At 41.3% G+C, this 27,553-nt stretch overlaps 1 protein-coding gene across 1 annotated transcript in view; it reads right to left on the bottom strand.

The window, feature by feature from the left end:
* LOC129484124 (uncharacterized) overlaps positions 1 to 27,553 on the bottom strand; it is a 140,124-nt gene that overhangs the window by 47,300 nt on the left and 65,271 nt on the right. Inside the window, exon 4 of the mRNA XM_055281513.1 lies at positions 18,293 to 18,471. Coding sequence (XP_055137488.1) covers positions 18,293 to 18,471 — 179 coding nt within the window. The remainder of the gene's footprint in view (positions 1 to 18,292; positions 18,472 to 27,553) is intronic.

Raw genomic sequence — 27,553 nt, 5'->3', positions numbered from 1 at the left:
GGAGGAGGGAGGTGCCATATGTGTTTAAATGACCAGATCTCATGACTCACTATCTTAAGGACAGCACCAAGCCATGAGGGATCTGCTCCCATGTTCCAATCACCTCCCACCAGGCCCCACCCATAACACTGGGGATTAAAACTCAGCATGAGATTTTAGCAGGGACAAATATCCAAATTCTATCAAGAGGAGGGGCTCATTTACCATTTTATCCTCACTGCCCGGGGGAATGAATAGAACATTTGTGGACACAAGCTCAGGTGTAGAATCACGTGTGGGTGCCACAATGGTATCCACTGAGACATGAGTTCCCATCTGGTCTCCAGTGATCAAGCCACCCAGGTCACCGAGTCATCCATGTAGTGACCTTAAGGCCTCTTCATCAGTTACTTCCAGGTCCCTTTTAGAAGGGGGTGAACAATGTTGGACACCTTCCCACTATGCTGGGGCCATGGTAAAGCCTACACAGCAGTTTCATGCCCTCTCTGTCTACACACTATGCCACTCCTCATTCTCCTCTACTGATTCCCATATTTCTGCACATGGAGACTTTCTGTAAGATTTGTCATAACTTTTCAGTTGTGTATATTTAAAAAAAAAAATCAATCAGGGCCCGGAGCGGTGGCTCACGCCTGTAATCCCAGCACTTTGGAAGGCCGAGGCCAGCAGATCACCTGAGGTCAGAAGTCAAGACCAGCTTGGCCAACATGGTGAAACCCCATCTCTACTAAAAATACAAAAATTAGCAGGGCGTGGTGGTGTGTGCCTGTAATCCCAGCAACTCAAGAGGCTGAGGCAGGAGAATCGCTTGAACCCCAGAGGCGGAGGTTGCAGTGAGCCAAGAACGCGCCATTGCACTCCAGCCTGGGCGACAACAGTGAAACTCTGTCTCAAAGAAAAAAAAAAAAAAAAAACAAATCAATCAATAAAACAAATAAAAATCCACGCATTATTCCCATCTCCTATCAAATTATCAAACCTATGTAATATTTATATGGCTGACGCTGTGTTATCATTCAGGTTTCAGCTCAAATATGACTTTGAGAGAGATCTTCCATGGATATCTAATCTGATTTGTACCCACGTATCCCATGACCTTCTTTATTTCTTTTTTTGTTTGTTTTGTTTTTTGAGATGGAGTCTTGCTCTGCACCCAGGCTGGAGTGCAGTGGCGCGATCTCGGCTCATTGCAAGCTCTGCCTCCCTGGTTCAAGCAATTCTCCCTCCCTCAGCCTCTCAAGTAGCTGGGATTACAGGCACCCACCACCACGCCTGGATAATTTTTGTATTTTTAGTAGAGACAGGGTTTTGCCATGTCGGCCAGGCTGCTCTCGAACTCCTGACCTCAGGTGATCTGCCCACCTCGGCCTCCCAAAATGCTAGGATAACAGGCGTGAGCCACCATGCCCAGCCCATCGTTATTTCTTAATAGAACCTAGCACGATCTGAAACATTCTTAATTTGTTTGTTTACTCATTCTTGCTCTTGAAAGTACACTTCAGCGAGCCAAGATGTTGACTGTCTTGCTCACTCCTGTGTTCGCAGATCCTACAACCATGCCAGGCATAAACTTGAATGAATGACAGAAATGGCCCATGTTTCCATGGAGCAAATAATCTAGCAAGGCAAAAATATAGTAAGTAATTGCAGAATCTTTTACAGCCTCATTTGGAGAATCAGAATTCCAACTCAGAAAGCTATACCTTTTTTTTTTTTTTTTTTTGAGATGGAGTCTTGCACCATTGCCCAGGCTGGAATGCAGTGGCGCAATCTCAGCTCACTGCAAGCTCTGCCTCCTGGGTTCACGCTATTCTCCTGCCTGAGCCTCCCGAGTAGCTAGAACTACGGGCATCTGCTATCACACCCAGCCAATTTTTTTGTATTTTTAGTAGAGACGGGGTTTCACTGTGTTAGCCAGGATGGTCTCAATCTCCTGACCTCATGATCCACCCACCTCAGCCTCCCAAAGTGCTGGGATTACAGGCGTGAGCCACCGCGCCTGGCCATAGCCTTGTCCTTCATTCACTCTTCCTTTTGGCTAAGGAAAAGTCCAGATGTAAGCAACCAGGCCACTTTCACCCCAGAGGATATTGGTTTTGGTACTAATCTAAGTCCATAGTCTTAAAATTTGTTTGATCACTTATTTTTTATCAGTAATCAGTTTTTGAAGAACCTTGCCAATACATGTTTATTTATTTACAAATTATGTGTGTGCCACAGTGCTAGCATATTATGTGCATTTAAAATATAAACAAAAATTAAAATGTAAACATATAAGATAAAAAATATAAATTTTGATTTCTGTTCTCTTTGCATCATCTCATGTACCCTCTGTGATATGTACAACTCATTTTGAACACCACTAAATAATTTTTACCTAGAGATAAGAGATTGTTGGGAACGAGAAGTGGGAGAGGGTCTAAATCCAAGGGCAGTACAAGAGAATTCTGTGGGACAGTAGTAGTGGCAACAAGAATATACCCAAATGTTAAAACTAGTACAACTATACAAACCAACATTAATGATTACAATACGTAAAGTTTTAAAAGTTCATGAAAACAAACAAAAAAAGAACCTAAAGAGTAGTGATACATTGGGCATTTTATTTTCTGACCATGTAAAAAATTTTATTTTAAAATTAAAAACCTCATTTCCATCCTAGCTCTGCTTTTCTCTCCAGAGATAGATCAGAATCACATAAAAGCACAGACAATAATGTGCCTTTATAAGCACCTCATTGATCCTTGAACCTTATAGCTGACTGTGGCAGATGGTTGCCACAATATCTTCCACTCCACATGCTGTCCTTTGCAATGTGACCTTGCCACCTACTCATCAGTGGTGAAGTTCCCCTTCCCTTGAACCTGGTCTGGACTAATGACTCCCTTATAACTGATAACATACACGAACTCACAGGCAACATCAGAAAACGTCATCCAGTTTCTGGCCAAGTCTTTCAGAGCATTTTCTCTCAGAACCCAGCTTCCATACTGAGAGAAACCCAAACCACACAGCGAGTTACACAGACTGGCTCTCTGTCCAGTTGGCAGTCCTAGACAAGGCCAGCTTTGAGTCATTCCATTCCAACTGGGAATTCCAAAGAGTTCGATCTTCCAACTGCTGGAGTCACCCTCAGGTATTTCAGTCTTCCCAGCCTGAGGCCCCAGACAGTGTAGAGCCAAGATAAGCCAGACCCATGGTGCCCTGTCTGAATTTCAGACCTATGGATTCCAGGAGCATCATAAAATGGCTGTTGTTGTAAGCTGCTAAATTTTGGGATTGTTTAATAGACAGATACTACTTGTCTCCTACTCATTATCCATCCTGCCCTTCTTCCTTGCCAATAGAATCCTGATTTTGTTTAGAGAGCTCTGTTAAAAATACTAAATAGCCTAGCTTTCCTTGTAGCAAAGTACAGCCAATTAACACAATCATAACTAACAGGAAGTAAGTAGAAGTTGCCAGTTGGAGCTTCTAAAAATAAAAAATACATTAAAGCTTTTTTAGGAGACAGAGGAGATGGCTACTTTCCATGGCCTTTTGTCTTTTTTTTTTTTTTTTCTCTCTGTATCTTTTCTGCCTCACTTGCAGTTTTGATGCCCAGAAGGGAAGGGGCCACCTTGCCATGGGGAGGCTGAAAACCAGTCTAGAAATGGTGGCATGAAGTGATGGAAATACACTGATTTCATGATGACCTTGTGGAGCCATCACACCAGGCTGAACTGTCCACCTTGAACTTCCTGTTATATAAGATGTCCTCCACGTTTAAGCAACCTTTGGTTAGCATGTTCTGCCACATGCTGCCAAACATAACCTCAAAAAGATGGCACAGCAAGTAACAGCACCTAAATAGATTTTGTTGAATTGGCTAGGCAGGACTGGCTTCATGGGGCTTCAAAGGGTTCGATATTTTGTTCAATGCTCTGCTATCCTTGTCTTGAAATTTCTAATAATTTGATATTTGAATTTATGGTAGTATAAGTGAAGTCCAATGAGACAATGGAGCATGCATATGAGCAGGGGAAATAGACATAATGAGTGTGTCTGTTTTTCTTTGCCTCTCATTTGTATATAATGTTCACAATGCCCCCATGAGCACAGGATTCCAATGGATCCATAATGCATGGACGCTCAGGGAGACATGCACGATGCACAGGGTAAATGTATTATGTCTAAGACTGGATAAGTGGGATGAGAGGGAGGCAGTGAAAGCTCTAAAAGGCCACTCTTTCTATTCAAACCAGAATTTGCTTTGAATGCGGAAACAAGGCAATGCATTTTGAGAAAACTCAATGACCAAGGAGCTCTATTATTTCATTTCTTATTCATGTTATCTTCCTGTAATAGCTTACCACTTATGTTTATGCTGAAAATGGTGACACAGAAAGCTGTAGATTGAATTGTGTCCCTCCCAAAAGTCCTATGTTGAAGTCCTAACCTCTAATGTGACTGTATCTGAAGACAGGGTCTTTAAGAGGTAATTAAGGTTAAATGAGGCCATGGACTGGGAAAGGGGTGGAGGGGAAGTTCGTCATTAACAGGATTGTGATCTGTTAAGAAGAGACCACAGTAACAAGAGGAAGACAGAAATATCTCTCTCTTTCTCATCACCATGTAAGGACACAGTGAGAAGGTGGCTGTCTTGCAAGCCAGGAAGAAAGCCCACATCAGAACCCTACTATGCTGGCATCCAATCTCAGACTTCCAGCCTCCAGAACTGTGAGAAAATCAATTTCTGTTGTTTAAGCTGTCCAGTCTATGATATTTGGTTATGACAATTTGAGATAGTTAACACAGAGAATGAAAAGGAAATATAGGGCAACTGATAGGTCCTTTTCCTTCAGTCCTTTTTTACTCATCAGGAAGGCAAAAGTACAGAGTACTCATAGATATAGAAGTAAATTAAAAACTGTTGAATTGCTATTGTTCTGCATTTCTACTGTTATGGTAAGAAGGAAACACAAAAATATATACAAGCAATGAAATCCAAATGGTGTCATTACAGAGACTCCACATAAATAAATTAAATTTTCCTATATTGGCATTTACAACCAGCACTGCATGTCATGGCAAAGACTAGGCAAGAAAGACAAAAGCCTTGCATTTTAGTGTTTTTAACAGCACTTTCCCCCACTTTTTCTTTTTCTTTTTTTGAGACAGAGTCTTGCTCTGTCGCCCAAGCTGGAGTGTAGTGGCATGATCTTGGCTCACTGCAACCTCCACCTCCTGGGTTCAAACGATTCTCCTGTCTCCGCCTCCCCAGTGGCTGGGATTACAGGTGTGCACCACCACACCCAGCTAATTTTTTTTTTTTTTTTTTTTGACTTGGAGTCTCACTCTGTCACCAGGCTGGAGTGCAGCGGCACAATCTCGGCTCACTGCAGTCTCCGCCTCCTGGGTTCAAGCAATTCTCTGTCTCGGCCTCCTGAGTAGCTAAGATTACAGGCTCCCACCATCATGCTCAGCTAATTTTTTTGTATTTTCAGTAAAGATGGGGTTTCACCATCTTGGCCAGGATGGTCTCAAACTCCTGACCTCAGGTGTTCCACCTGCCTCGGCCTCCTAAAATGCTGGGATTACAGGTGTGAGCCACCATGCCTGGCCTCCCCCACTTTTTGAATGAGGGGGTCATGCAAATAATGTAGCCATCCCTTTGGCTGAGGAGAGGCTTAACAGGTCCTTGAGAATTGAGGGCCCATATTTTGCTGGCTAAAAAGCCAATGATCCTTGCTATGAAATTGCAAACCATTTGGTCAAACTTCTAATGATCACACTTTGGGCTGCAGACCAGTTGTCAAACCAGGTCTTCTGTTGTGTGGGAAATGGTAAGAAAAAAAAAATCACAATGCTAGGGCTTTCTAGGCTTATCTAGAAAACAAAATTAGACAGGGATTGGGTTCTGCTACTTTATTTGAGAAGTAGAATCCCAGTACAGAGAGAAGGAAAAGCAAAGTGAGAGAAGCTTAGGAAAGAATACTCAAGGTACTCAATTTCCATGGCAGTGACTGCAGCATAAACAGTCACAGATATATTGCTGGTATCTAGGTAAGTACATCTACTAAGCAACGGGGACTTCCTCAATCAGGCTGTATGACGAAATTGTAGCTCGGAGCATCAGATGGAAGCAGGAAAGAGAGGGAATGTATGTGCCTTTCTCCCCACTGCCTCCTGGGACAAAGGTCACCTCATGAAAAGTTCCCTCCCCATTTTTCTGGATATATCATATCCTGTAGCAGACACCCAGGAAGCCAAATCTCACACCCCACAGTTTGGCATTTCAAGCCAATACAAAGTGTCAAGAGAAGTCAGAGACTCTTGGCTTGTGACTGGTTGGCCGCCATGGAGGTAGCTGATATTGAGGTAGCCACTAACGGTCTGGGAGGTCAGAGATGACACATCTGAGATGGTACATAACATATGTCGCACACAGTGGCAGTGTGCAGGCTCCTTCTTATCACTTTCAGCAATGTCTGAATGAGATAGATAAAATTTGTCTGATTATATTAACACTATAAGGAGAGAGAAGAAAATGCCCATTGTTAAGGGAAAGGCTCTCTGTCAGTGTGTTAGTCCATCCTGCATTACTGTAAAGGAATACCTGACACTAGGTGATTTATAAGGAAAGTAGGTTTATTTGGCTTACAGTTCTGCAGGCCGTACAAGCATAATGTCAGCATCTGCTCAGCTTCTGGTGGGGACCTCAGGGAGCTTACAATCATGGCAGAAAGTGAAGCAGAGCCAGAGTGTCACATGGAGAGAGAGGAAGCAAAAGAGACAGGAGGAGTTTCTAGGGTCTTTTAAACAACCAGCTCTCATGTGAACTCACTGCTGCAGAGAGGGATTCATAAAGGATGCACCCCCATGACCCAAATACCTCCTGCCAGGCTCCCCCTCCAACACTGGGGGTTACATTTCAATGAGATTTGGAGAGGACAAACATCCAAACTATATCAGCCAACATCTTGCAATTTAAGTGGGAGGAGTCCCACAGTTTGCAGTCTTGCAGTTTAAAAAGCCAGGCTCTGGCCAACATGGTGAAACCTCATCTCCACTAAAAATACAAAAATTAGCTGGGCATGGTGACGCATCCCTGTAATCCCAGCTACTCAGGAGGCTGAGGCAGAATTGCTTGAACCAGGGAGTCGGAGGTTGCAGTGAGCCAAGATCATGACACTGCACTCTAGCCTGGTGACACAGCAAGACTCATTTGTAAAAAAAAAAAAAAAAAAAAAAAAAAAAAGCCAGGCTTATAACCTCAAAGTAAAACTGATTAAAGAGGCAGCCACAAAGCTGCAAGCCTTTCCCAAACACCAAACACCTCCCATTAAAAATTCTCTGCAGGGAGAGCAGGCTAACCTGGTGCCAATGACATTAGGAGGTTGTCCTGCCACTGAAGCCCACTATTCAGAATTGTCTCAAAACAGAAGGAGTGAAGTAAAGAGGCAGGAAGGTGTACAAAGAGCAAGCAGTAAAAGGGAAAGATCTTCAGGTTTAAAATCAACATCTAAACAAGATGTGTGCTGGCATCACTCTCACAGGTAATAAATAGGCTGGATGCCTGCCCAGAATTTTGAGAGAAATTTTGCCCAAAATAATTCCAGGCCCAGCCACCAATGGTGTAAGATTTTCAAGCCCTAAGAACTCCAGGGTCTTGATTTCCACCACCAAGAAGCAGGTTGTGGAATCACGGCAGTCCCACAGGGTTACATCCTTCTCAATGCCCTCCTCGTATTCAGCCTTGGGGAATAATACACAAGGACTACAGGCCCAGAGAGCAGAGACAGGGCTGCCAGTCAGCTACCAAGGCATGGAGTCTACCGCTAGGGCAAAAAGGTGTCTTTCTTACTGCCCAGAAGATCTGATGATTGTTCTGGACTGATGTGTCAAGAATTCACCTCTGTTCTGAATTGTAGTTTTATTGCTGTTATCCTCTTCCTCCTCTACCACTGTATATTGGCATGTGTAGGAGACAGACAAAAAAATATTAAATTTATTCATTATGGGAGCTCAAGAAACTGACAAATACTTGGTGACTTTGAGCTGAATCCTATAACTGAATGAGACTTTGGGGATGTCAGCCTATGCCTGAAAAGAAGGATAGGTATCAATGTTGCTTACCCAAGGGTAGACTGGGACAAGCGCCAATCACTGCCTATGCATTATCCTCCCTCCTGTTCTTCCTTCATTACAGAAATCTATTTTGTACGAAGAATCAATGTGTCCATTTAAAATATTCAGTCTCCCAGATTGAAATGACCCTGTGTCACTCTCCTGGCCACTGAAAGAGTACTTTTTTTTTTAAAGGATAGAGTCATTTGAGATGTTGAGACAGAGTCTACTGATTTTTTCCTCTGTTTTCTTACCCCCTTTTCCCTTTCTGGAATGTGAGTGTGTTGCCAGAAGATAGAGGAGCTATCTTGTGATCTTGAAAATGAAAACTACACCAGGGATATGGTAGAATGTTCTCACCACAAAAAAAAAGATAAGTGTGTGAGGTAATAAATATGTGCATTAGTTTGATTTAGCCATTCTACAATGTATACATATACAAAAAATGTTGTATACTATAAATATATACAATTTTTGTTTGTCAAAAACAGTTTAAAGAGGAAAGCAAAAAAAAGAGAGAATGGACTTTCACAACTTTATGGATCAACTGAATTAAGTATTTTTTATAAGAAGGAAGGAGAAATAAACTCCTTGAGATAAAACTGCTGGTATTTGAGGTTGCTATGATGCACAACCAAAAACAAACCCTATTTAACGTAGATCCCAAAGTGGAAAAGCATGGCCAATAAAGTTTTTGCCAACAGCTAAAGACAATCACTCCATGGTGAAGTGCAGCAAAGCAGGAAATAAAGGAATAAAAATTTCTTGCCAATTGTTCAGAATAAATCAGAAGACTCCAGGCTGGTGACTAGATGGATTCTTCCTCTTGCCAAGTTGATACTCTGTGCATCTGAGTGCCTGAGGCAGACACCGTGTCTATATTTATGTGTAGGAGATTCCTGAAGGCCAAAGCAACTTGCAATACTTTAACACAGTATATATTTCATGCAAACCCAACATCTTTGTTGCATATGGTTTGGTGGGGTAAAAATCAGCTATAGAATGAAAGAGATTAATATTTGAGTATTGAAAACATCACTTTTTCTTTTTTTGAGGACTTGCTCTGTTGCCCAGGCTGGAGTGCAGTGGCATGATCTTGGCTCATTGCAGCCTCCACCTCCCAGGTTCAAGCAATTCTCATGCCTCAGCTTCCCCAGTAGTTGGGATTATAGATGTGCACCACCATGCCTGGCTAATTTTTGTATTTTTAGTAGAAATGGGGTTTCACCATGTTGACTGGGCTGGTCTCAAACTCCTGGCCTCATGTGATCCACCTACCTTGGCCTCCCGAAGTGCTGGGATTACAGGCATGAGCCACTGCACCCAGGCAGCTATATAATCTTGATGAGTTTTACTATCATCAAAAAGTTAGAATAAGATAATTCATGTTGATGCTTAAATAATTTTATAGCATGAAAACAAAGTTAGGATATATCCAAGTACATGAATACTGAGAGACATAATTCATTGGTGCCACCAAACTAACAAGTCACCCTACAAATAAATGATGCTCATAAAGACATTCAAGACAATTCAAGTTGTAGCAGCCCTCATTTCTTTCAAATTTAATAGCTTCACCTTCTGCAGCAATAAAGAGACCACCACGATAAAATAGTAACTCTTTAACAATTTTCTTTAGATTCCTTCAACATCAAGTACCCCTCTTGTATCTCAGTCTACATTATAGTGAAGCTACTTGCATTCGTATCTTATCCCATTAACTAGATTATGAGCATCTCAAGAAAGAAGAAATTCTCGTACTCAGTTTTTTAGTTTTCTACTCCTACTCCCTGTAAGTAGCAAGAGCTCTACAATAACATGCCTAGGATTGATCTCAAAGAAGCTTAAAGTCTATAAGTGTCTTAAGGCCTACTAGAGGAACAAGTACAAGGAAACAAAGATGATGTTCATTCAGGAGCTCCAGCTTTTGAACTCGTTCAGTCATCATCACAGCCACTACTTATTGAACACTGTCTCCTCACAAGGCACTGTAGGTGAAGTATCACTAATCCTTTCAGAAATACTGCAAGCTAAAGATAACATCTCCATTTTAGATGGAAAGATCGAAGCTCAAAGAGGTTATGTGATTTGCCACTGGCCACAAAATTATTAAATTACAGATACTTATGATTAAAATCCAGGTTTGTACCATTGCAAAACCCGTATTCTTATTACCTCTTCACACTGAGTGACTGTATTACAAATTTCCAGAAAATGCAACTCTGTGCTCAGGGCAGACTTCATGAGCATGTATCCTACATAGGGCCCTACTCGTAGAAAGGCCCAGCATGGTCTAATGCTCCACTGTCACTGTCTGGAAATCCTTAATAAGTTACAGACAAGAAGCTCTGCCTTTTCATTTTACACTGGTCTCCACAAATTGTGTAGCTGGTCCTGTTGGTGCTCATATGAGAAGCATTTTGCCAGGTTGCACTTAACCTTTTGTAAACTAAGTTTCTTTTTCTCAAAAGCAGTGGCTGCAAGTAGAATAGGTGCACACTGTGAGTTTTTCTACTTAAAAACATCTCTCCCCAATATTTACCCCCAAAATATTACCTCAACATATGCATTCCCTTAAGTTCACAAAAGCAATTCCCCTCACAAAGTTTTATACATCCCATGATCTCACAACACTCACCTTGAATACCCTTTTTATTTCTCTACTCCAAGCCAAATCATTTCCAAAACACTCTTTTAATTCCCCTTAATACCGTTGCAAGGACATGCTTTAATAAAACCCCCAAATCTATACTAGTAAGGAGATAAATTATTGGGTAATTATTCACAAGACAAAGAATTATTCACCATGAACCCCTTTAAATGTACACTGAGAGCTTATTACTTGTTTACGAGCCATTAACCACTTGAGAGGTTATGATGTGGAGAGACAAACTGGAGGACTGGCTACTCCAAGGGTGAAGTCGGGGTTGTGGGGCTTAAACCACTGATTTAGGATGACAGAGAGCAGGGAAAGTGGACCAGATGAAGGAACCCAGTGAGGAGAGAGTCCATGATAACAACACAACTGACAACACCAGCACAAAGGTGTATTTGGGGCTGAATTCAAGGTGGATACTAAGGCTTAAAAATAGGTGTAGAAGTAGACTGTTATGCCCAGAAGGAAATGTTGAGACTATTTAGCAGGATGATCTGTGATGATTTGGAGCTTTAGCTTAACTGACTAAACAATGGGAACTTTGGCCTGAGCTATCATATGAACAATCGGATCTCTACACATCTCCACCTGAGTGTTCTGAGCTGTGACCCTGCTCAGGCTGGATTCATTATCTTCTGATGAGGGGCCTGTGGTATGCCCCAATGATGGGTGAATCTTCAGATTCTAGAGCATCAGCCTTTGTCTTCATTGTACTCTGAATGGCTTTAAGGGCCAGTCCCTGATTCAAAAGTATATGAGACAACTTGGTCCAGGGACATTGGTTTTGAATGGCACATGACATGATGTAGTTTTCCCAAACCCAGTGTCATGATACAGGGCACATATAGTTCAGTACCTATGCCAGGGACAACTGAACTTGGGAAAAGATGGCCTAGAGTAATAAATCCCTCTATACCCATATAGACACCAAACTAGAATCTTCCAACACATACTAAAGTAAAAGAGAACAGGGATATCTATCTATATATAAATTCTATAACACCTGCTTAAAATCTCCTGTAGGTGTTCTATTTAGTTAGAATGAAATGCATCCTCCTCATCATGCCCCATCACTCCAGCCTCTCCAGCCTCATCTCTTCCCACTCTTCCTTCTTCCTTACCCTGGCCAACTCTGCTCTAGCCACATTGATCATCTTGTTGTTTCTTGAATAGATCAAGCTTGTATCCATTGTGTGGCATTTGCACTTGCTATTTTAGCTGAGTATCCTCTCAGACCCTAGATGTTTGCACAGCTGACTCTTTCATGTCATTTGGAGCTCATATCAGATTGGGGGGACTCCCTGAAAAGATATTGCTTATTTATTTGTACATTTATTGTTTATTATCCATCTATCCCCTCTAAAATCTAAGCTCCACAAGAACAGGAACTGTACTTGTACTGTTCACTGCTAAATCCCCATTTTCTAGGGTAGTGCCCTAGCACATAGAAGCAATGAACACATATTTGTTTCATGAATAAGTACATGAGTATACTATCAATATTTAGTTGCAACCTGTAGTCCAAGTGTTGAAAGTTGATGGACAAAGTAGGGGCATGGCATTGTTAAAACTAAGTAGGGGTGAGATAAAATGGGCCTGTAAGAAGAATGCAGAGAAACAGAAGAAATGCACTCTTTGCAAAGACAGGATGAAGAAATCTTCAATCAGCCAGTGCACTGTGAGGAGCTGCTGGACTGGAAAGGCTTATCCCTGGGGACCTCAGTAGAATTTGGTAGGTATGCACTGTGGAGGTCTATGCAGCAGTTGGAAGAATTAGCCTAGATGCACACATAGCCACATGGATGGATCTTAACTACATAATACAGACCAAAAAAAAAAGAAGAAAAGTAACAGAACGACATATTATACAATGCCATTGACATAAGCTAAAAATACAAAAATATAAAGCAAGAATGTACATTTTACAAGACAACATACAAAAGCACGTATATTAAAAACATTTCTCCACCAGCCAAGAAGGACATTGGTGTTGAGGTTGACATATCTGTCAAGTACAGTAACTACCATGGCTTCCAGTGCTTTGATGAAACCTCAGATATGTGGCCTTCTGGCCAAGTGTCTATGATTTCACACTGTTGGAACATTCTCTGTATTCCCGGGCTCGCAGCTCTCTATAAGTTTTGTGTAGCTGGACCAAGAATAAAGGCATACGCAGATTTCTACAGAAATCATGATTCCATTAAAGATTTTGAGATGAGGAAGACTGATATCTTTCAGGATGCAAAGTGATTTTAGAATATAAAGAATTTATTTGGGTTGACTCACTTAGAAGTTTGCCACTGGCCTGTGTTCCTAAATTATAAAACCTGAATATGGGGTCGGGGGCAAGGGGAGGGAGAGCGTTAGGACATATACCTAATGCATGAGGGGCTTAAAACCTAGATGATGGGTTGATAGGTGCAGCAAACCACCATGGCACATGTATACCTATATAACAAATGTGCACATTCTGCACATGTATCCCAGAATGTAAAGTAAAATAAAAAAAAAAACCTGAATACGTAAGCTAAGAAATATTTTCTCTTGATAAATAAACAACAAATAAAAGAATAAATAAACATTAATATCAAATAAACATTAGAATCTGTGGTAAGGGAATTAAAACGATAATGGGCAAAAGAGATAAACGAAATTAATGAATTAAATAAAAATGAGAAACGGCTTGTGCAGACCAATGGCAATGATTTTCCTTAAAGTGACAATCATACTTAACCCAACCCTCTGTACTTGAAATATGAAAGAAAAGAGGAATTTTCTCTTCTGATTCAAGCCACTTTACGTAGGGCACTGAAATTCATGCAGAGGAGTTTGAACTTGCTGAAGTACATAAATGTCTCTGAACTTTTCCTAATTAAGAGCGACTTTAGGTTTCTCCAGCCCAAACCTAAAGATGTGTTAAAGATTAAAGCTACTGACTTGGAGGGTGGGAGAAATGGGACCCAAAAGAGATTCAACAGCTGAAAGGGTCATGGTCTGTCCCCATAGATAATCCTAATAAGCCACAGGAAAGAGAATGGAGAAGATTGAAGTATTGAAAAATTGAGGGCCCTATCATATTCAAAATTGAGTCATTTCAACCAGGTTAGAGGGCATAGAGGTAAAGTAACAGGCTTAAGCATAGTGTTAGATTTATAACACTCATTCATTCATTCAATGATGTGTTCAATATCTATTGAACACATGTTAAGTGTCAAATCACTGGAGGTACAGAAGTGAACAATTTGGCTCATTTTGATGGCTTATATGAAGTGAAAGTAGACACACAATAAACAAACAAATTGATTAAACAAGAAAAAAATCAGAGATAATTGCTATGCAAGAATTTTTTGTTTGTTTTCTCTTCTTTGCTATGCAAAGAATTTAAGCTGAGTGATGGGAGAAAACGTAACTGGATGGCTTTAGGAAGCTAGAGCGGCACAATTATTAAATAACGGCTTCTAGTATTTGCTTAGATTCATATCCCAGCTCCATCTCTGCTTAGTTGGGACCTTGTGCAACTTACTGAACTTTCTCATGCCTCTGTCTCCTCCTCTGTAAAATGGGGATAATAATTTAACTACCTTCATAGTGTTGATGTGAAAACGGAATGAATTGATACACATGCAATGCTAAAGAATAGTTTGGGGCATGTAAGTATTTAGTAAATGTTAATAACAATAATTATGACAATGGGGATGATGATGGTGAAAGGGTGGTGATGGTGGTAGTGTAATGATAGTGGTGATGATGACCCTGTAATTGTGATGATGATGACGATGATGGTGATGGTGATGATGCTGGTGCTGGTGGTGATGAAGATGACAGTGATGATGATGACAGGGGTGGTGGTGAATTAAGCTAAGACATGTTTTAGAAGAAAGTAGCATGCAAAAATTTGGAGGAAGAGCACTCCATGCAGAGAGAACAGCAGATACAAAGGCCTGGATAAACTAAAAGAAATTCAGCATCTTAAAGAAAAGAAGAAAAGACTCGAGTGTTCAGATGATAATGAGTAAAAGGGAGAGCGGTGGGTAATCATGTCAGAATTAAGCAAGGGCCAGATCACAGATAATACATAATCCAAGATTAGGAGCTGGGATTTTATGCAAAGTTCGGTGAGAAATCACTGGAGGGTTATAAGCAAAAAAAAGTGACATAATTCTTATAACAACCTTATGAAAGAGGCAATGTTGTTGCCATTTCACCAGTGAGGTAACAGAAGCTCAATGTGATTCGGAAATTAACCAGTGTCATATAGCTCTTGACTGGCAGAAAGAAAATGTGAACCCAAGTCTATCAGGCTCTAGTCCTCCACCCCACCAAGCATCATACTTCATACTAAGAGGATTTCTGAGTAGTTCTCTTCCTGCTACAACCAGCTTCCCATTAATGGAAGCCACAGTCTGCAAACATTTGGCTAAAATCAGCATGGTAGACACTTAGCTTTCTGTTCTTTACTCTCCTAGAGTGCCTACAGAGCAAAACCAGACTCAGCAGGATAGGCATTCATGCATATGAATTGGAGAACACATCAAATTGTCCTTCTCTGAGGATGCTAGACTTTCAGCAACATCACATGTGCATTGATACAACTGGTTCTTACAAACTGCCACCCAGCTCTTAGGACCTGGCAGCCTTTCCTTTCTAATTCACATGTTCGATTACTTAGGGCGGAATTTCTCCACTCCTAGTTTTTTCTGACAACTTCAAGTGGGAATATAAGGAGAAGAAAAAAAGAGAAAGAAATAGAGAGGAGGGTAGGAAATGTTACCAGAGTGATTAGGTGAGTCTGCTAGCTCCCAGCCTAAACTGGGCATTCCAAAGAATATGTTGTTCTGTTTTGATTTTGTTTTAGTTTTAGTTTTTGCTTTAGCACTATAAATAACTATTATCAGAGATTCCAATGCAAAGGCTGAGAACTGGCACCAGCTCTATAATGTTATTATGCAGCAGAACTTTTTTACCCATTCAATTCTGTAAACCTGTTTTAACTTTCTAGCAATAAATGATGGACAATTAAATTAATAAAGCAGTTATTGATAATATAGCAAGTTGTTTGTTGTGTCAAATAATGTGCTAAGAACTTTGCATGCATTATCTCTTTTAATCCAGCATCCTGTAAAGGCAAGAAGATGGAAAGTGCAGAGGGAATACTGGTAGGGCCCTGAATTTGCTGGTGGGAGCTGAATCCTTTCCTATCCTACCTCAAAAAGCATGTGCTGGATCATTTGCAGCCTTAAGAAACTCTGCTTTCCTCTTTATGTTAGATACTATCGGGTATTCACAGATTGAGTCCTTCCCTTCAATGAATCTCAGTTGTAGAGTTAGATATTAAAGCTAACATGACCCAACTGATCTGAGGAAAGGCACAGTAATGTAGAAATGGTAGACACATAATCTTTCTCTGCACCACTTTCTAAGCAGTCCTCACTGATCACTGATCAATCGCAAGCCTATACTTGACATCAGAACTCTTCTCAACACAACCTACTGGTCAACCGCTACGGTTAGGTAATTCACTTCTTAATATATTTTTATCTAGTATTTACATCATCACCTGGCCACTAGGAATACAGAGATAAGAAAGACATTAGCTTCCGGGTTCCTTCTCTATTTTTATTGAGAATTTTCTATGACTGCTCACACACCCACTTTTACTGCGGTATTCTATCTCATTTCACAAGTATCTTTTACCCAGGAACAGTTTCATGAGTTGTGTATTCTCTTTTCTCTAGAGTATTAGATGACTGGGTTCACAGTGCACAGAGAAGCCATGACCTGATTGGGTATCCTACTACAATTTATCTACAAAGCTCTCCATTTTGACTAGATACCTGTGGTGGATTTGATCATTGTTCCTACTTCTCTACACTTTTCGTATATTAGAATTTTACATCCACATACATTTTCCAGTTAACTTCGTAATGCCTCCAAGTGTGAATAGAGTAGGCAATGCTGTTTTATTGATGGTGTTGAGAGGTGACAGCATGCTGGCAGTCCTCACAGCCTTCGCTTGCTCTCGGCACCTCCTCTGCCTGGGCTCCCACTTTGGTGGCACTTGAGGAACCCTTCAGCCCACCGCTGCACTGTGGGAGCCCCTTTCTGGGCTGGCCAAGGCCGGAGCCCACTCCCTCAGCTTGCAAGGAGGTGTGGAGGGAGAGGTGCAAGCGGGAACCGGGGCTGCGTGTGGTGCTTGCGGGCCGGCTGGAGTTCCTGGTGGGCGTGGGCTTGGCGGGCCACCCCCCCCCACACCTCAGAGCAGCCGGCCCCAGGGAATGAGGGACTTAGCACCCGGGCCAGCAGCTGCGGAGGGTGTACTGGGTCCCCCAGCAGTGCCAGCCCCCCGGCGCTGCGCTCTATTTCTCACCGGGCCTCAGCTGCCTTCCCGCGGGGCAGGGCTCGGGACCTGCAGCCCGCCATGCCTGAGCCTCCCACCCCCTCCATGGGCTCCTGTGTGGCCCGAGCCTCCCCGGCCAGAGCTGCCCCCTGCTCCACGGCGCCCAGTCCCATCGACCACCCAAGGGCTGAGGAGTGCGAGCGCTGGCGGGCAGCTCCACCTGCAGCCCCGGTGCGGGATCCACTGGGTGAAGCCAGCTGGGCTCCTGAGTCTGGTGGAGATGTGGAGAACCTTTGTGTCTAGCTCGGGGATTGCAAACACACCAATCAGCACCCCGTGTCTAGCTCAGGATCTGTGAATGCACCAGTTGACACTCTGTATCTAGCTGCTCTGGTGGGGCCTTGGAGATCCTTTGTGTGGATCCTCTGTATCTAACTGATCTGATGGGGATGTGGAGAACCTTTATGTCTAGCTCAGGGATTGTAAACGCACCAATCAGTGCCCTGTCAAAACAGACCACTCGGCTCTACCAATCAGCAGGACGTGGGTGGGGCCAGATAAGAGAATAAAAGCAGGCTGCCCGAGCCAGCAGTGGCAACCCGCTGGGGTCCCCTTCCACACTGTGGAAGCTTTGTTCTTTCACTCCTTGCAATAAATCTTGCTACTGCTCACTCTTTGGGTCCACACTGCTTTTATGAGCTGTAACACTCACCGCGAAGGTCTACAGCTTCACTCCTGAAGCCAGCAAGACCACGAGCCCACCGAGAGGAACGAACAACTCCAGACGCACCGCCTTAAGAGCTGTAACACTCACCACGAAGGTCCGCAGCTTCACTCCTGAGCCAGCGAGACCACGAGCCCACCGGGAGGAACAAACAACTCCAGACGCGCCGCCTTAAGAGCTGTAACACTCACCACGAAGGTCTGCAGCTTCACTCCTGAGCCAGCGAGACCACGAACCCACCAGAAGGAAGAAACTCCGAACACATCTGAACATCAGAAGGAACGAACAACTCCAGACACACCACCTTAAGAGCTGTAACACCCACCGCGAGGGTCCGCCGGCTTCATTCTTGAAGTCAGTGAGACCAAGAACCCACCAATTCCGGACACAGTGTGACTGGTCATGAGACTTGCTTTAGCCAATGGAATTAGGAGACATGATACAAACACAGCTTTAAATGTCTTACCTGTTTTGCCTTGCCCTATAGTACTCCTGTGATTTGCCATAGAGGAGCCTGAATTGCAGAGCTGCTAGTCCAAGGGGAAAGGAAAAACATGTGGAACTGGTCTGAACTCTTCTCACAAGTTGGAGCCAAGCCCAGCCAATTCCCAGCTGAGTCAGCAAAGCCACAGCTGACCTGCAAACCTGTGAACAAGAAAATAAATGTTTGTCGTAAGCCACTGAGATTTTGATATTGTTTGTTTCACAGTAAAAACTGAATGATACAGAGCTCTCATTTTCTTATAACCCTTCAAATTCTTTTTCTTTCCATGTTTAGGCAGGAGCTATTACTTTCTTCACCAAACAACAGTTTCATCTCTTTGTAAGAGCTGAGTATATGTGTAAAATCTGTGTATATGAGACCACCATCAATATACAACAAAACCAGTCTGAGACGTGGACCCTGACCTGTCCACTAAGCAGTGATATACACTAGTGAGTAATAACACTCACTATCTAGTAAGATACACATTTCCTAATATGAATAATTCAAATCAGAAAATCAAATATTACATACTACAAACTTTCTGCTCAGGCAGTCAACAGTCAACTTATTTTATCAATCAGAGTTAAATCAGGCAAAGAATAATCATTATAGCTATTTAAAATAGGAAGAGCTTTACCATAGAAAAATAGAGATTTGCATGACCATTGAAGTTCCAGCTGCAGGAGCAAAGGGCAGAAACACTCTTTTTAAGAAATCTGGAAGTGCAGAGATCACAGGAAAGCCACTATCAGAAGTTTCGGCTACCTACAGCCACCAGAGTAGGTGATTCCTAAGAGGGTGCTCTGAAGTCATGGGTGAAACATCACCTCTGCCATCACTCATGCTCACAAATTGGCTAATAAATGTCATCAGAGGAACAGAGGCTTCTAGTTTTTTTTTTAACCTTCCATATTTTACATAAGGACCTCTCATTGATAATATCTACTAGATTCTGTAGACTAGGGAGTCCAGGTTTCAGGTTTACACCCTCTAATACGGGGAAAAGTTTAGAAGGGCTGGGATGAGACCTAGCATCAACAAATAATATCTCTCATACTTATTAATACCCCACTCTAGTTTGGGCTCTGTATCAAAGCCTAGAGACTCAGGGCTAAACAAGCCAGGTGCAGGCCCTACCTTCATAGAACACACAGTCCTAGGGCAATTTTGCTCAAAAGCAATTGAAACCTGGTAAATATCAAGGATAATTATAATATAATGTGATATTCACAGAGCATTCAGGAAATAGAGAGGAAGTAATTCTTACCTATCTAATGGGATAAGCAAGGGAGAACAGAAAATTTTCTGCTTCAGCCACATTTACACACACACTACAAGCACACACACACAAGCCCACACCTGGAAAAACATTGTTCATCTGACATACAGAAGCCACCATGTATCTCTGAGGACAAGGATGCAGAAGGGGAGAAGTAAAGGGAGTTCCAGAGAGTTTGGGGTTTGTTACCATAAAAGCCCTTGTTGTTAGAACTAGCTGCCCCAAATCCAAAGCTTATTATTGAGAGCAACAATAAGCATCAATTTTATTTTTTTTAAACTTTGAGGTTATCACAGTATACTACAGGAGCCTGGGAGGGAGTCAACTTCTGAGCTTTCAGTTTAAAAACACCTGCTTTCTGAATTGTATTAATGCAACCTGGCTGGTCCCATGCTAACCCACTGTGCAGGTACTTTAAATTAAGCGTGTGTGCGTGTGTGTGTGTGTGGCATGAAAGGTTTTCCCCCATCCCTTTTCAATTTTTTCGTATTCTCATGATTTACTTTCAAGCCCTAACACTTTCAAGAAGTCCTAGGTTGCTATATGTTAATAAAAGCATTTCCAATTCGACAGTGGTTGGATAGGCAGTAAATTAATTGCAAATTGTACAAAACCACGCTTTAAGAAAATCCCTGCTGTTTCTACTGTTGTGATTTCCTTGCCAAACAGGATTTTTATGTTTTAAGCAAAGTGCTGATATTACAGAGTCACAAGAATTCAGTTTCATTAACTACCTCTCTTCTAATTAACCCCTCACACTCCACCCCAGAAGCACAGCAGCCACCCTGGCTGGAATGGAGGATATAGTTTGCATGCACATGTGGTTAGAGAGATTCATACCTAGCTGGGCACAGGGCGTACACCTGTAGTCCTAGCTACTCAAGAGGCTGAAGCAGGAGGACTGCTTGAGCCCAGGGGTTCATATTCAGCCTGGGCAACATAGCAGGATCTTGTCTCTCAAGAGAAAAAAGAAAAATGCCTGTGTCAGGCCAGGCACGGTGGCTCACGCCTGTAATCCCAGCACTTTGGGAGGCTGAGGCGGGTGGATCACAAGGTCAGGAGATTGAGACCATCCTGGGTAACATGGTGAAACCACGTCTCTACTAAAAATACAAAAAAATTGGCTGGGCGTGGTGGCAGGCGCCTGTATTCCCAGCTACTCCGGAGGCTGAGGCAGGAGAATGGAGTGAACCTGGGAGGCAGAGCTTGCAGTGAGTCAAGATCACGCCACTGCACTCCAGCCTGGGCAACAAAGCAAGACTCCGTCTAAAAAAAAAATGCCTGTGTCAAATCAATTTACCTGAGCTCTCATATGAACAAAGGAAAGCAAATTTAACACTTACTATGACAAAAATTCAACTCAGATTGCCTTAAGCAAAAGAGGAAATTCATGATATTCTGTTACAAAGACGCCCAGAGATTTCTTGCTTTAGGCATGTCTGGATCCAGGACTCACACAGTGTCAGCGGGAATCTGTCTCTCAGCTCTGCTTCCTCCTGTGTTGGTTTATTATAAAGCAAAGGCAAGCCGGAAGCTCCAGGCTTTCAATCTACCAGATCAGCACCACCAGGCCAAGAGAGCGCCTTCTTGCAATAGTTCCAGCTCAACAACTAGGGCCGGGGCTCATTAGACTAACTTGAGTTGCAATCTGTTCCTGACTCAACTGCGTACAAGGGAATGAATGGAGTACTCTGTCTGGCCAGGGCTAGGTCACTTGTGCCTCACTCGAGTCAGCCTCCCCAGAACTACATAGACAGAGGGATTCACATACATACTCCCCAAAAGGTATCTGCTACATTTCTTTAAAATGATAGTGGCCAACCATGCACCCCATAAATATATATAATTATTTTGTACCCATTAAAATTTTAAAATAATAGTAGTTAACTTCTATTTAATAGTTAAATTATGTCCCAGACGCTGTGCCGAGTACCAGGAAAGCATTACCTTACTTAGTCCTCATGTTCATCCTGCAAAGTAGATATTATAATTATCCCCATTTTAATGATGAGCAAAGACCTTGATTCCTTCCCCCAAAGTATCCCCTTCTTTCAGGCTGTCACTGCTCTCTTCCTCATCTAAATCATATCTATTTCAGCAAAGAAACAGTAACACCTCAGTAAAAACTCTGTTTGATAAATCGGCTCTCTCAAGACACTGTGCACCTTAACTGCCTCTCAAGCAGGGCAATGCAGCATGTTTTCCTCTGATAAAGGAATTCTCAGCATCAGCAGGGCCAGAATTTGGAAAGTGGCTATGGCGAGGAGTCAGTCCCTGAGATCCCACAGTGCAGATTTTTGCCTCCCTAAAAAGGCAGGACCTGGCCGGGCACGGTGGTTCACGCCTGTAATCCCAGCACTTTGGGAGGCCGAGGCGGGCGGATCACGAGGTCATGAGATCAAGACCATCCTGGCAAACACGGTGAAAACCCGTCTCTACTAAAAATACAAAAAAAATTAGCCAGGCATGGTGGCGGGTGCCTGTAGCCAGACCTCACTGAAAAGAAACCAAACACAGCATTGGCAGGCAGAGATTTATGCAAAAGATATTGGGGCACTTGGTTTATAAATTACCTACACATGACAGAAAATGAACCTCCTTTATTCTTGTGCATCATTTTAAAAGTTACTTGACTGACAAGAAGTAATTTGAGCATATCTGCTCAGAGGTCTGACTTGTTTAAAAGGGAGATACACACATATGCAATGGTGAAGGGATAACTACATGAATTCACTTGTTGAATTAGACATAGAAATTTGGTAGAATGTCTTCAAGTGAACTAGAGACCTAAATGTAGAAAAACTCCAAAATAACAATAAAAGAAATGATTGGTGAATATATTAAGTTGGAAAACTTTCTTAATTAAGATTTAAAAAAGCAAGTCTTTTTTTAAAGACTTTTTAAAAAGATTATCTGACTAGATCAAAATTAAAAATGTCTTCTGACGAAACACAAAATAAACAAAGTTTAAAGGTATATATAAACTAAAAAAATGTACATAACATAAACATATACATAACAGGAGGTAAATGTCTACAGTATACAGTATACACAGAACTCTTATAGATTAATCATACAAGCAAATGATAGAAAGATGGGCAAAAATGCAAACAGAAAATTCATGAAATAGGAACTATGAATTATTAATAAAAATATAAAAACACAGTTTTACTGTAACCACGGAAATGCAAATTGAAACAATGACAAAACACAGTTCTTATTTATTAGATTGGCCAAAAGCATTAAAGTGTGATAAAATCAAGTATTAGTGAGGATATGGGGACATGGCTACTGTCACACATTGCAGGTGGGAACATAAATTTTTACAGTCACATCGGGCAGCAATTTAGCAGTACCAATTAGAATTTAAAATGCTCATATCTACATCCAAAAAAAGGTGTATAAAAATATTTATTATAGCATTGTCAGTAATTCAAAATATTAGAGACAGTCTATTATCCACTGGTAGGAAAATGGTTAAACTATGCCATGTCTAAATTTTGGAATCATATGCAGTAGTTTTTAACAATAAAGAATAGCCATAAGGAGTGACATAGAACCAGCACCAAGACACATTTTGAATAAAAAATGTAAGTTGCATAATATGTACTCTCCAATACCATTCATTGAATGCACACATGAACACTCGCAATGGTGTTACCTACTTAGTAAGAATGCACATATTATTATTGATTGCAATGATACAGTTATAGATAGAGATGTTGTTTGAGTGTAAATGCAGCAAGGTGGGTCTAGAATAATACATGTCAAACCAGAAGGGTATATGGGAAGGAATTAGGGACAGTGGACAAAGTCAATTTTTGCCATATCTATTAAGGTATTCATTTTTCTAAAGATATTTTATCAATGTTTTATTTAGAAAATTAGAATACATATTTAAAATTTTCTAGATGGTTAAAAATCATACACACAGTATTTAATTCTGCAAATATTTGTTGAGTCTCTTAAGTATTATATAATATATAGACACACAGGTGAAAAAGTCACTGTTTCAGTTTTGTTCATTCATTCAATCTTTTTTTTACTAAAAGTATTACATCTTGCATTCTAATATAGGAGAAGATAAAAAGCAAATAATTACATAATGTGATAGTTGGTGATAAATAAGAAGAAAAATAAAGATAGGGAAATCCAATTGTCCATCCCTTATGCCAAACAGACCTATCTTTCTATGCAGGTTTTGGGGACAGCTGCCCTTTCTATGGGGAAACATAAAAGGAGGTTAGTAGAACAAACTATAACCCCACCGCTGTAGTTGATCTTTGGGTTAAAATTAATAGTCAACTTCTCCCTCCTCCATTCTCCGTCAGATACCCCTCATCCTCAGTTATGAACTCAGCAAGGCTTAATGACTTCCTAAAAGTGGAATTTCTGAGTCAATAGATAAATGTGTAATTTCGCTAACTATTGCCAAATTCCTCTCCTTAGTACTATACATACTAAAATCCCAGCAGTGAATGAAAGAATCTCTTTCCCCATAACTTTCCCGAAAGAGTTTGTTGTCAATAATGGTATCTCTTAGTAAAGTTTTGATCTAAGCTTATCTTATTATGGGTGAGATTGAGCATCTTTTATATGGGTAAGATTCTTTTGCAATTTCCCTAAGATCTTTCTCTTCATATCCTTATTCCACTTTTCAATAGCGGTGTTGGTGTTTTCATTCTCTATTTTTATTTTTTTGTTTGTTTGTTTTACCCTTGGAAAGTCATGACTTCTCTATTTTTAGAAGATCTTTTTATATTAGAGATATTAATCCTTATTATAAAAGTTGCAAATACTTTTCAAAACTGATATTTTAGCAGAAACACGAAGAAATTGAGTGAATAAAGCATACAGCTATGTAAAAAGGAGTATTTGTGTTCTGTTAGGAGGTATATGGGGCTGCAGCAGGGTCCTTACTGGAAAGAATAGGTTATGGATCATGTACAACATTGTTAGCAATTGGGTATTAAGTCTGAAATTCAAGAAAAAGGTGACAGCCAAAGATAAAAAATCAAACACTGTCAACATATAGATGGTGTTTAAAGTGATGGAGCTACAATTTGTTCAAAGGATAGAGGTATATGCTATATAATTCTATAGTAGCTATTGCTATGCATATAAAAATATTTTCTATGGTGAGTGACACCTGCACTACATCTATAATCTAAATCACAGATTTTTATACTACCACCTGCACCTTATAGAGCAATGAACACCTCTGTCGTGCTGCAGTCATATAACATATCTAAAAGCTAAATGAAAGATTCACTGGGTGTTATCGCAATTACTTCTTTTGAAAAAAAAAAATAAGAAAGACAGGTATGCTAGCAAGAGATGGTGCCATATAGAGTAATGTGCCAAAACATTATAACATTATAATTTCTTCCAGGAATACTTCACAATGAAGGGTTAATTAGACCCTTTCTGGAAATGAGAGAAATGGGAAAGAAAATCTGTGAAGCAGCACGTGGCTCAGGAACCCCTACATATTTGACTGTCAGCTATATTCTCCTTATGTATAAGTGTCTGGAGCATCTGTTTTTACTGCTGAGATAGGAGGTGGCCAGAGTGCAAGTCTGACTGGGGGTGGAAGAGACCTGCTGGCAGAGAGACAGAGCCAGGCTGCTGAAGTCATAGAACCAGATTCTCCTGACATCTGGAGTTGGTAATTAAACCTCTCCCAAGTGGACAGTTGTTTACATCACTCTAATGATCAAGTCTATCTCTAGGAAAACATTGCATATTTTCAATAAGCATTATAAATATTATACGGCATCTTTGAATGTATCATTTCTGGGTAATGCCACTACCATCCAAACGAGAGCAACAAGGAGGTCAGGAAAGTGTGCGGTAAAAAAGAAACTGCACTGGGAAAATCAAGAATCCTGGATTCTAATCTTAACTCTGCCATGACCCAGCACGGACGTGGGCAAGTTAGATAAAACATCTTCATAATTGAATTGTACTGAATAAGAAGAGAGAAAGAAGAAACATTTATAAGATAGCTAGTTCCACTCTCTCGATGTCTTAGTTCATTTTCTGCTGCTATAACAGAATAGCATAGACTGGGCAATTTATTTAAAAAAAAAAAAAAAACAGAAGTTTAATTGGTTCACAGTTCTGGAGACTGAGAAGTCCAAGAGTGTAACAGTGGAATCTGGTGAGAGTCATCCCATGTTGGAAGGGCAGAAGGGCAAGTGATCTCACAAGACAGAGAGAAAATGGGGGCTGAACTTATTTTCTTATCAGGAGCCTACTCCCACAATAAGTAACCCACTCCTGAGATACTGGCATAATTCATTCATGAGGGTAAAACCCTCATAACTTGATAATCTTTTAAGGACCCCAAAACACTGTTCCGTTGGGAATTAAATTTCCAACACACGAGCTTTTGAGGGACATATTCAAACCATAGCATTCTGCTTCTGGTCTCCAAAATTCATGCCCTTCTTACATGCAAAATACATTTATTCCATACCAATAGCCCCAAAAGTCTTAACACATTTCAGCATCAACTCAAAAGTCCAAAGTCCAGATTCTCATCTGAATCAAATATGAGTTGGACTCAAGGCAAAATTCACTCTGAGGCAAGTTGCCTTCAGCTGTGAGCTTGTGAAACCCTAACAAGTTATCTATGCCCAAAATACAATGGTAAGACAGGTGTAAGATAGACATTCCCAGGCCAAAAAAGAGAAATAGGCAAGAAAAAATGGGTAACTAGTCCCAAGTAAGTCCAAATTCCAACAGAGAAAACAACATTAAGTATTAAACCTGGAGAATAATCTTATTTACTCCATGTCTTGCTTCCTGGATACAATGGGGAGGGGGTGGGGTCTCTGAGTTCATAGGCAGCCCTACCCCTATGGCCTTACTGAGCTCAATGCACACAGCATTCCCAGGCTGGCATTGCACATCAGTAGCTCTATAGGGCTGGGGTCTCTGAGGTGGTCTTGCTCCCACAGCTTTACTAGGCACTACCCTATAGTGGGAGCTTTCTGCAGTGACTCCACCATGGCAGGTTTCTTCCTGAGCTTTCAGGCAGTTCACAGCATCTTTTGAAAACTAAGTGAAAGAAATCATGCTTCCGCAGTTCTTGCATTCTCTGCACTTGCAGAATGAGCACTGCCTGGACACTACCAAGGCTGACAGGTTATACCTTTCGGAGTGGTGGTCCAAGCCACACCTTGGGACAACTTAAGCTGTGGCTAGGGTAGCTGAGGAGTGCCGTTCTGGAAAGCAAGGAACAGAGAACTGAGGCAGCTCTGGGTAGCAAACTCATAGAGGATGCCCTGGGCCTATTTCCTGAAACCATGCTGCCCTCCTGGGGCTCAGGGCCTGTGATAGAAGGGACAGCGTGGAAGACCTTTGAAATGCCTTTAGGGGTCTTTCTCACATTGTCTTGATGAATAACACCTGGCTCCCTCCTCTTCATCGTAGTCTTTTTATCAAATGGTCACTTGGCCACACTCTTATTATTCTCTCTCAAACATGCTTTTCTCCACTTTATATCACTAGGCTTCAAATTTTTCAAATAATTCCATTCTGCTTCCCTTTCAATTATAAGTTCTGTCTTCAAGTCATCTCTCTCTTCTCATATCTCACTGCATGCATTAAAAGCAGCCACACAGCAGCCTGAACACTTTGTTGATTAGCTATTTCTTCTGCCAGATATTCTAGTTTCTTGCTCTAAGTTTTGGCATTCTATAAGGTTCCAGAAGAAGGACACAATTCTGCTGAGGTCTTGCTACTTTATAGCAAGGATGGCTTTTACTCCAGCTTCCAATAACTTAGGATAACTTCATCATTTCTATCTCAGACCTCATCAGAGGGTCTTTACTATCTGTGTTTTTACCAACACTCTGGTCATGACTACTTAAATAATCTCTAAGAAGATTTAGACTTTCCCTAACAGTTATTCTTTTCTCCTTAGCCCTCATCAGAATCACCCTAATGCTCCA

This window comes from Symphalangus syndactylus, chromosome 6, assembly GCF_028878055.3.
Source record: "Symphalangus syndactylus isolate Jambi chromosome 6, NHGRI_mSymSyn1-v2.1_pri, whole genome shotgun sequence".
Lineage (NCBI taxonomy): Eukaryota > Metazoa > Chordata > Mammalia > Primates > Hylobatidae > Symphalangus > Symphalangus syndactylus.
Note: the sequence above shows the minus strand (reverse complement) of the source record. Positions and strands in the feature narration are given on the sequence as shown.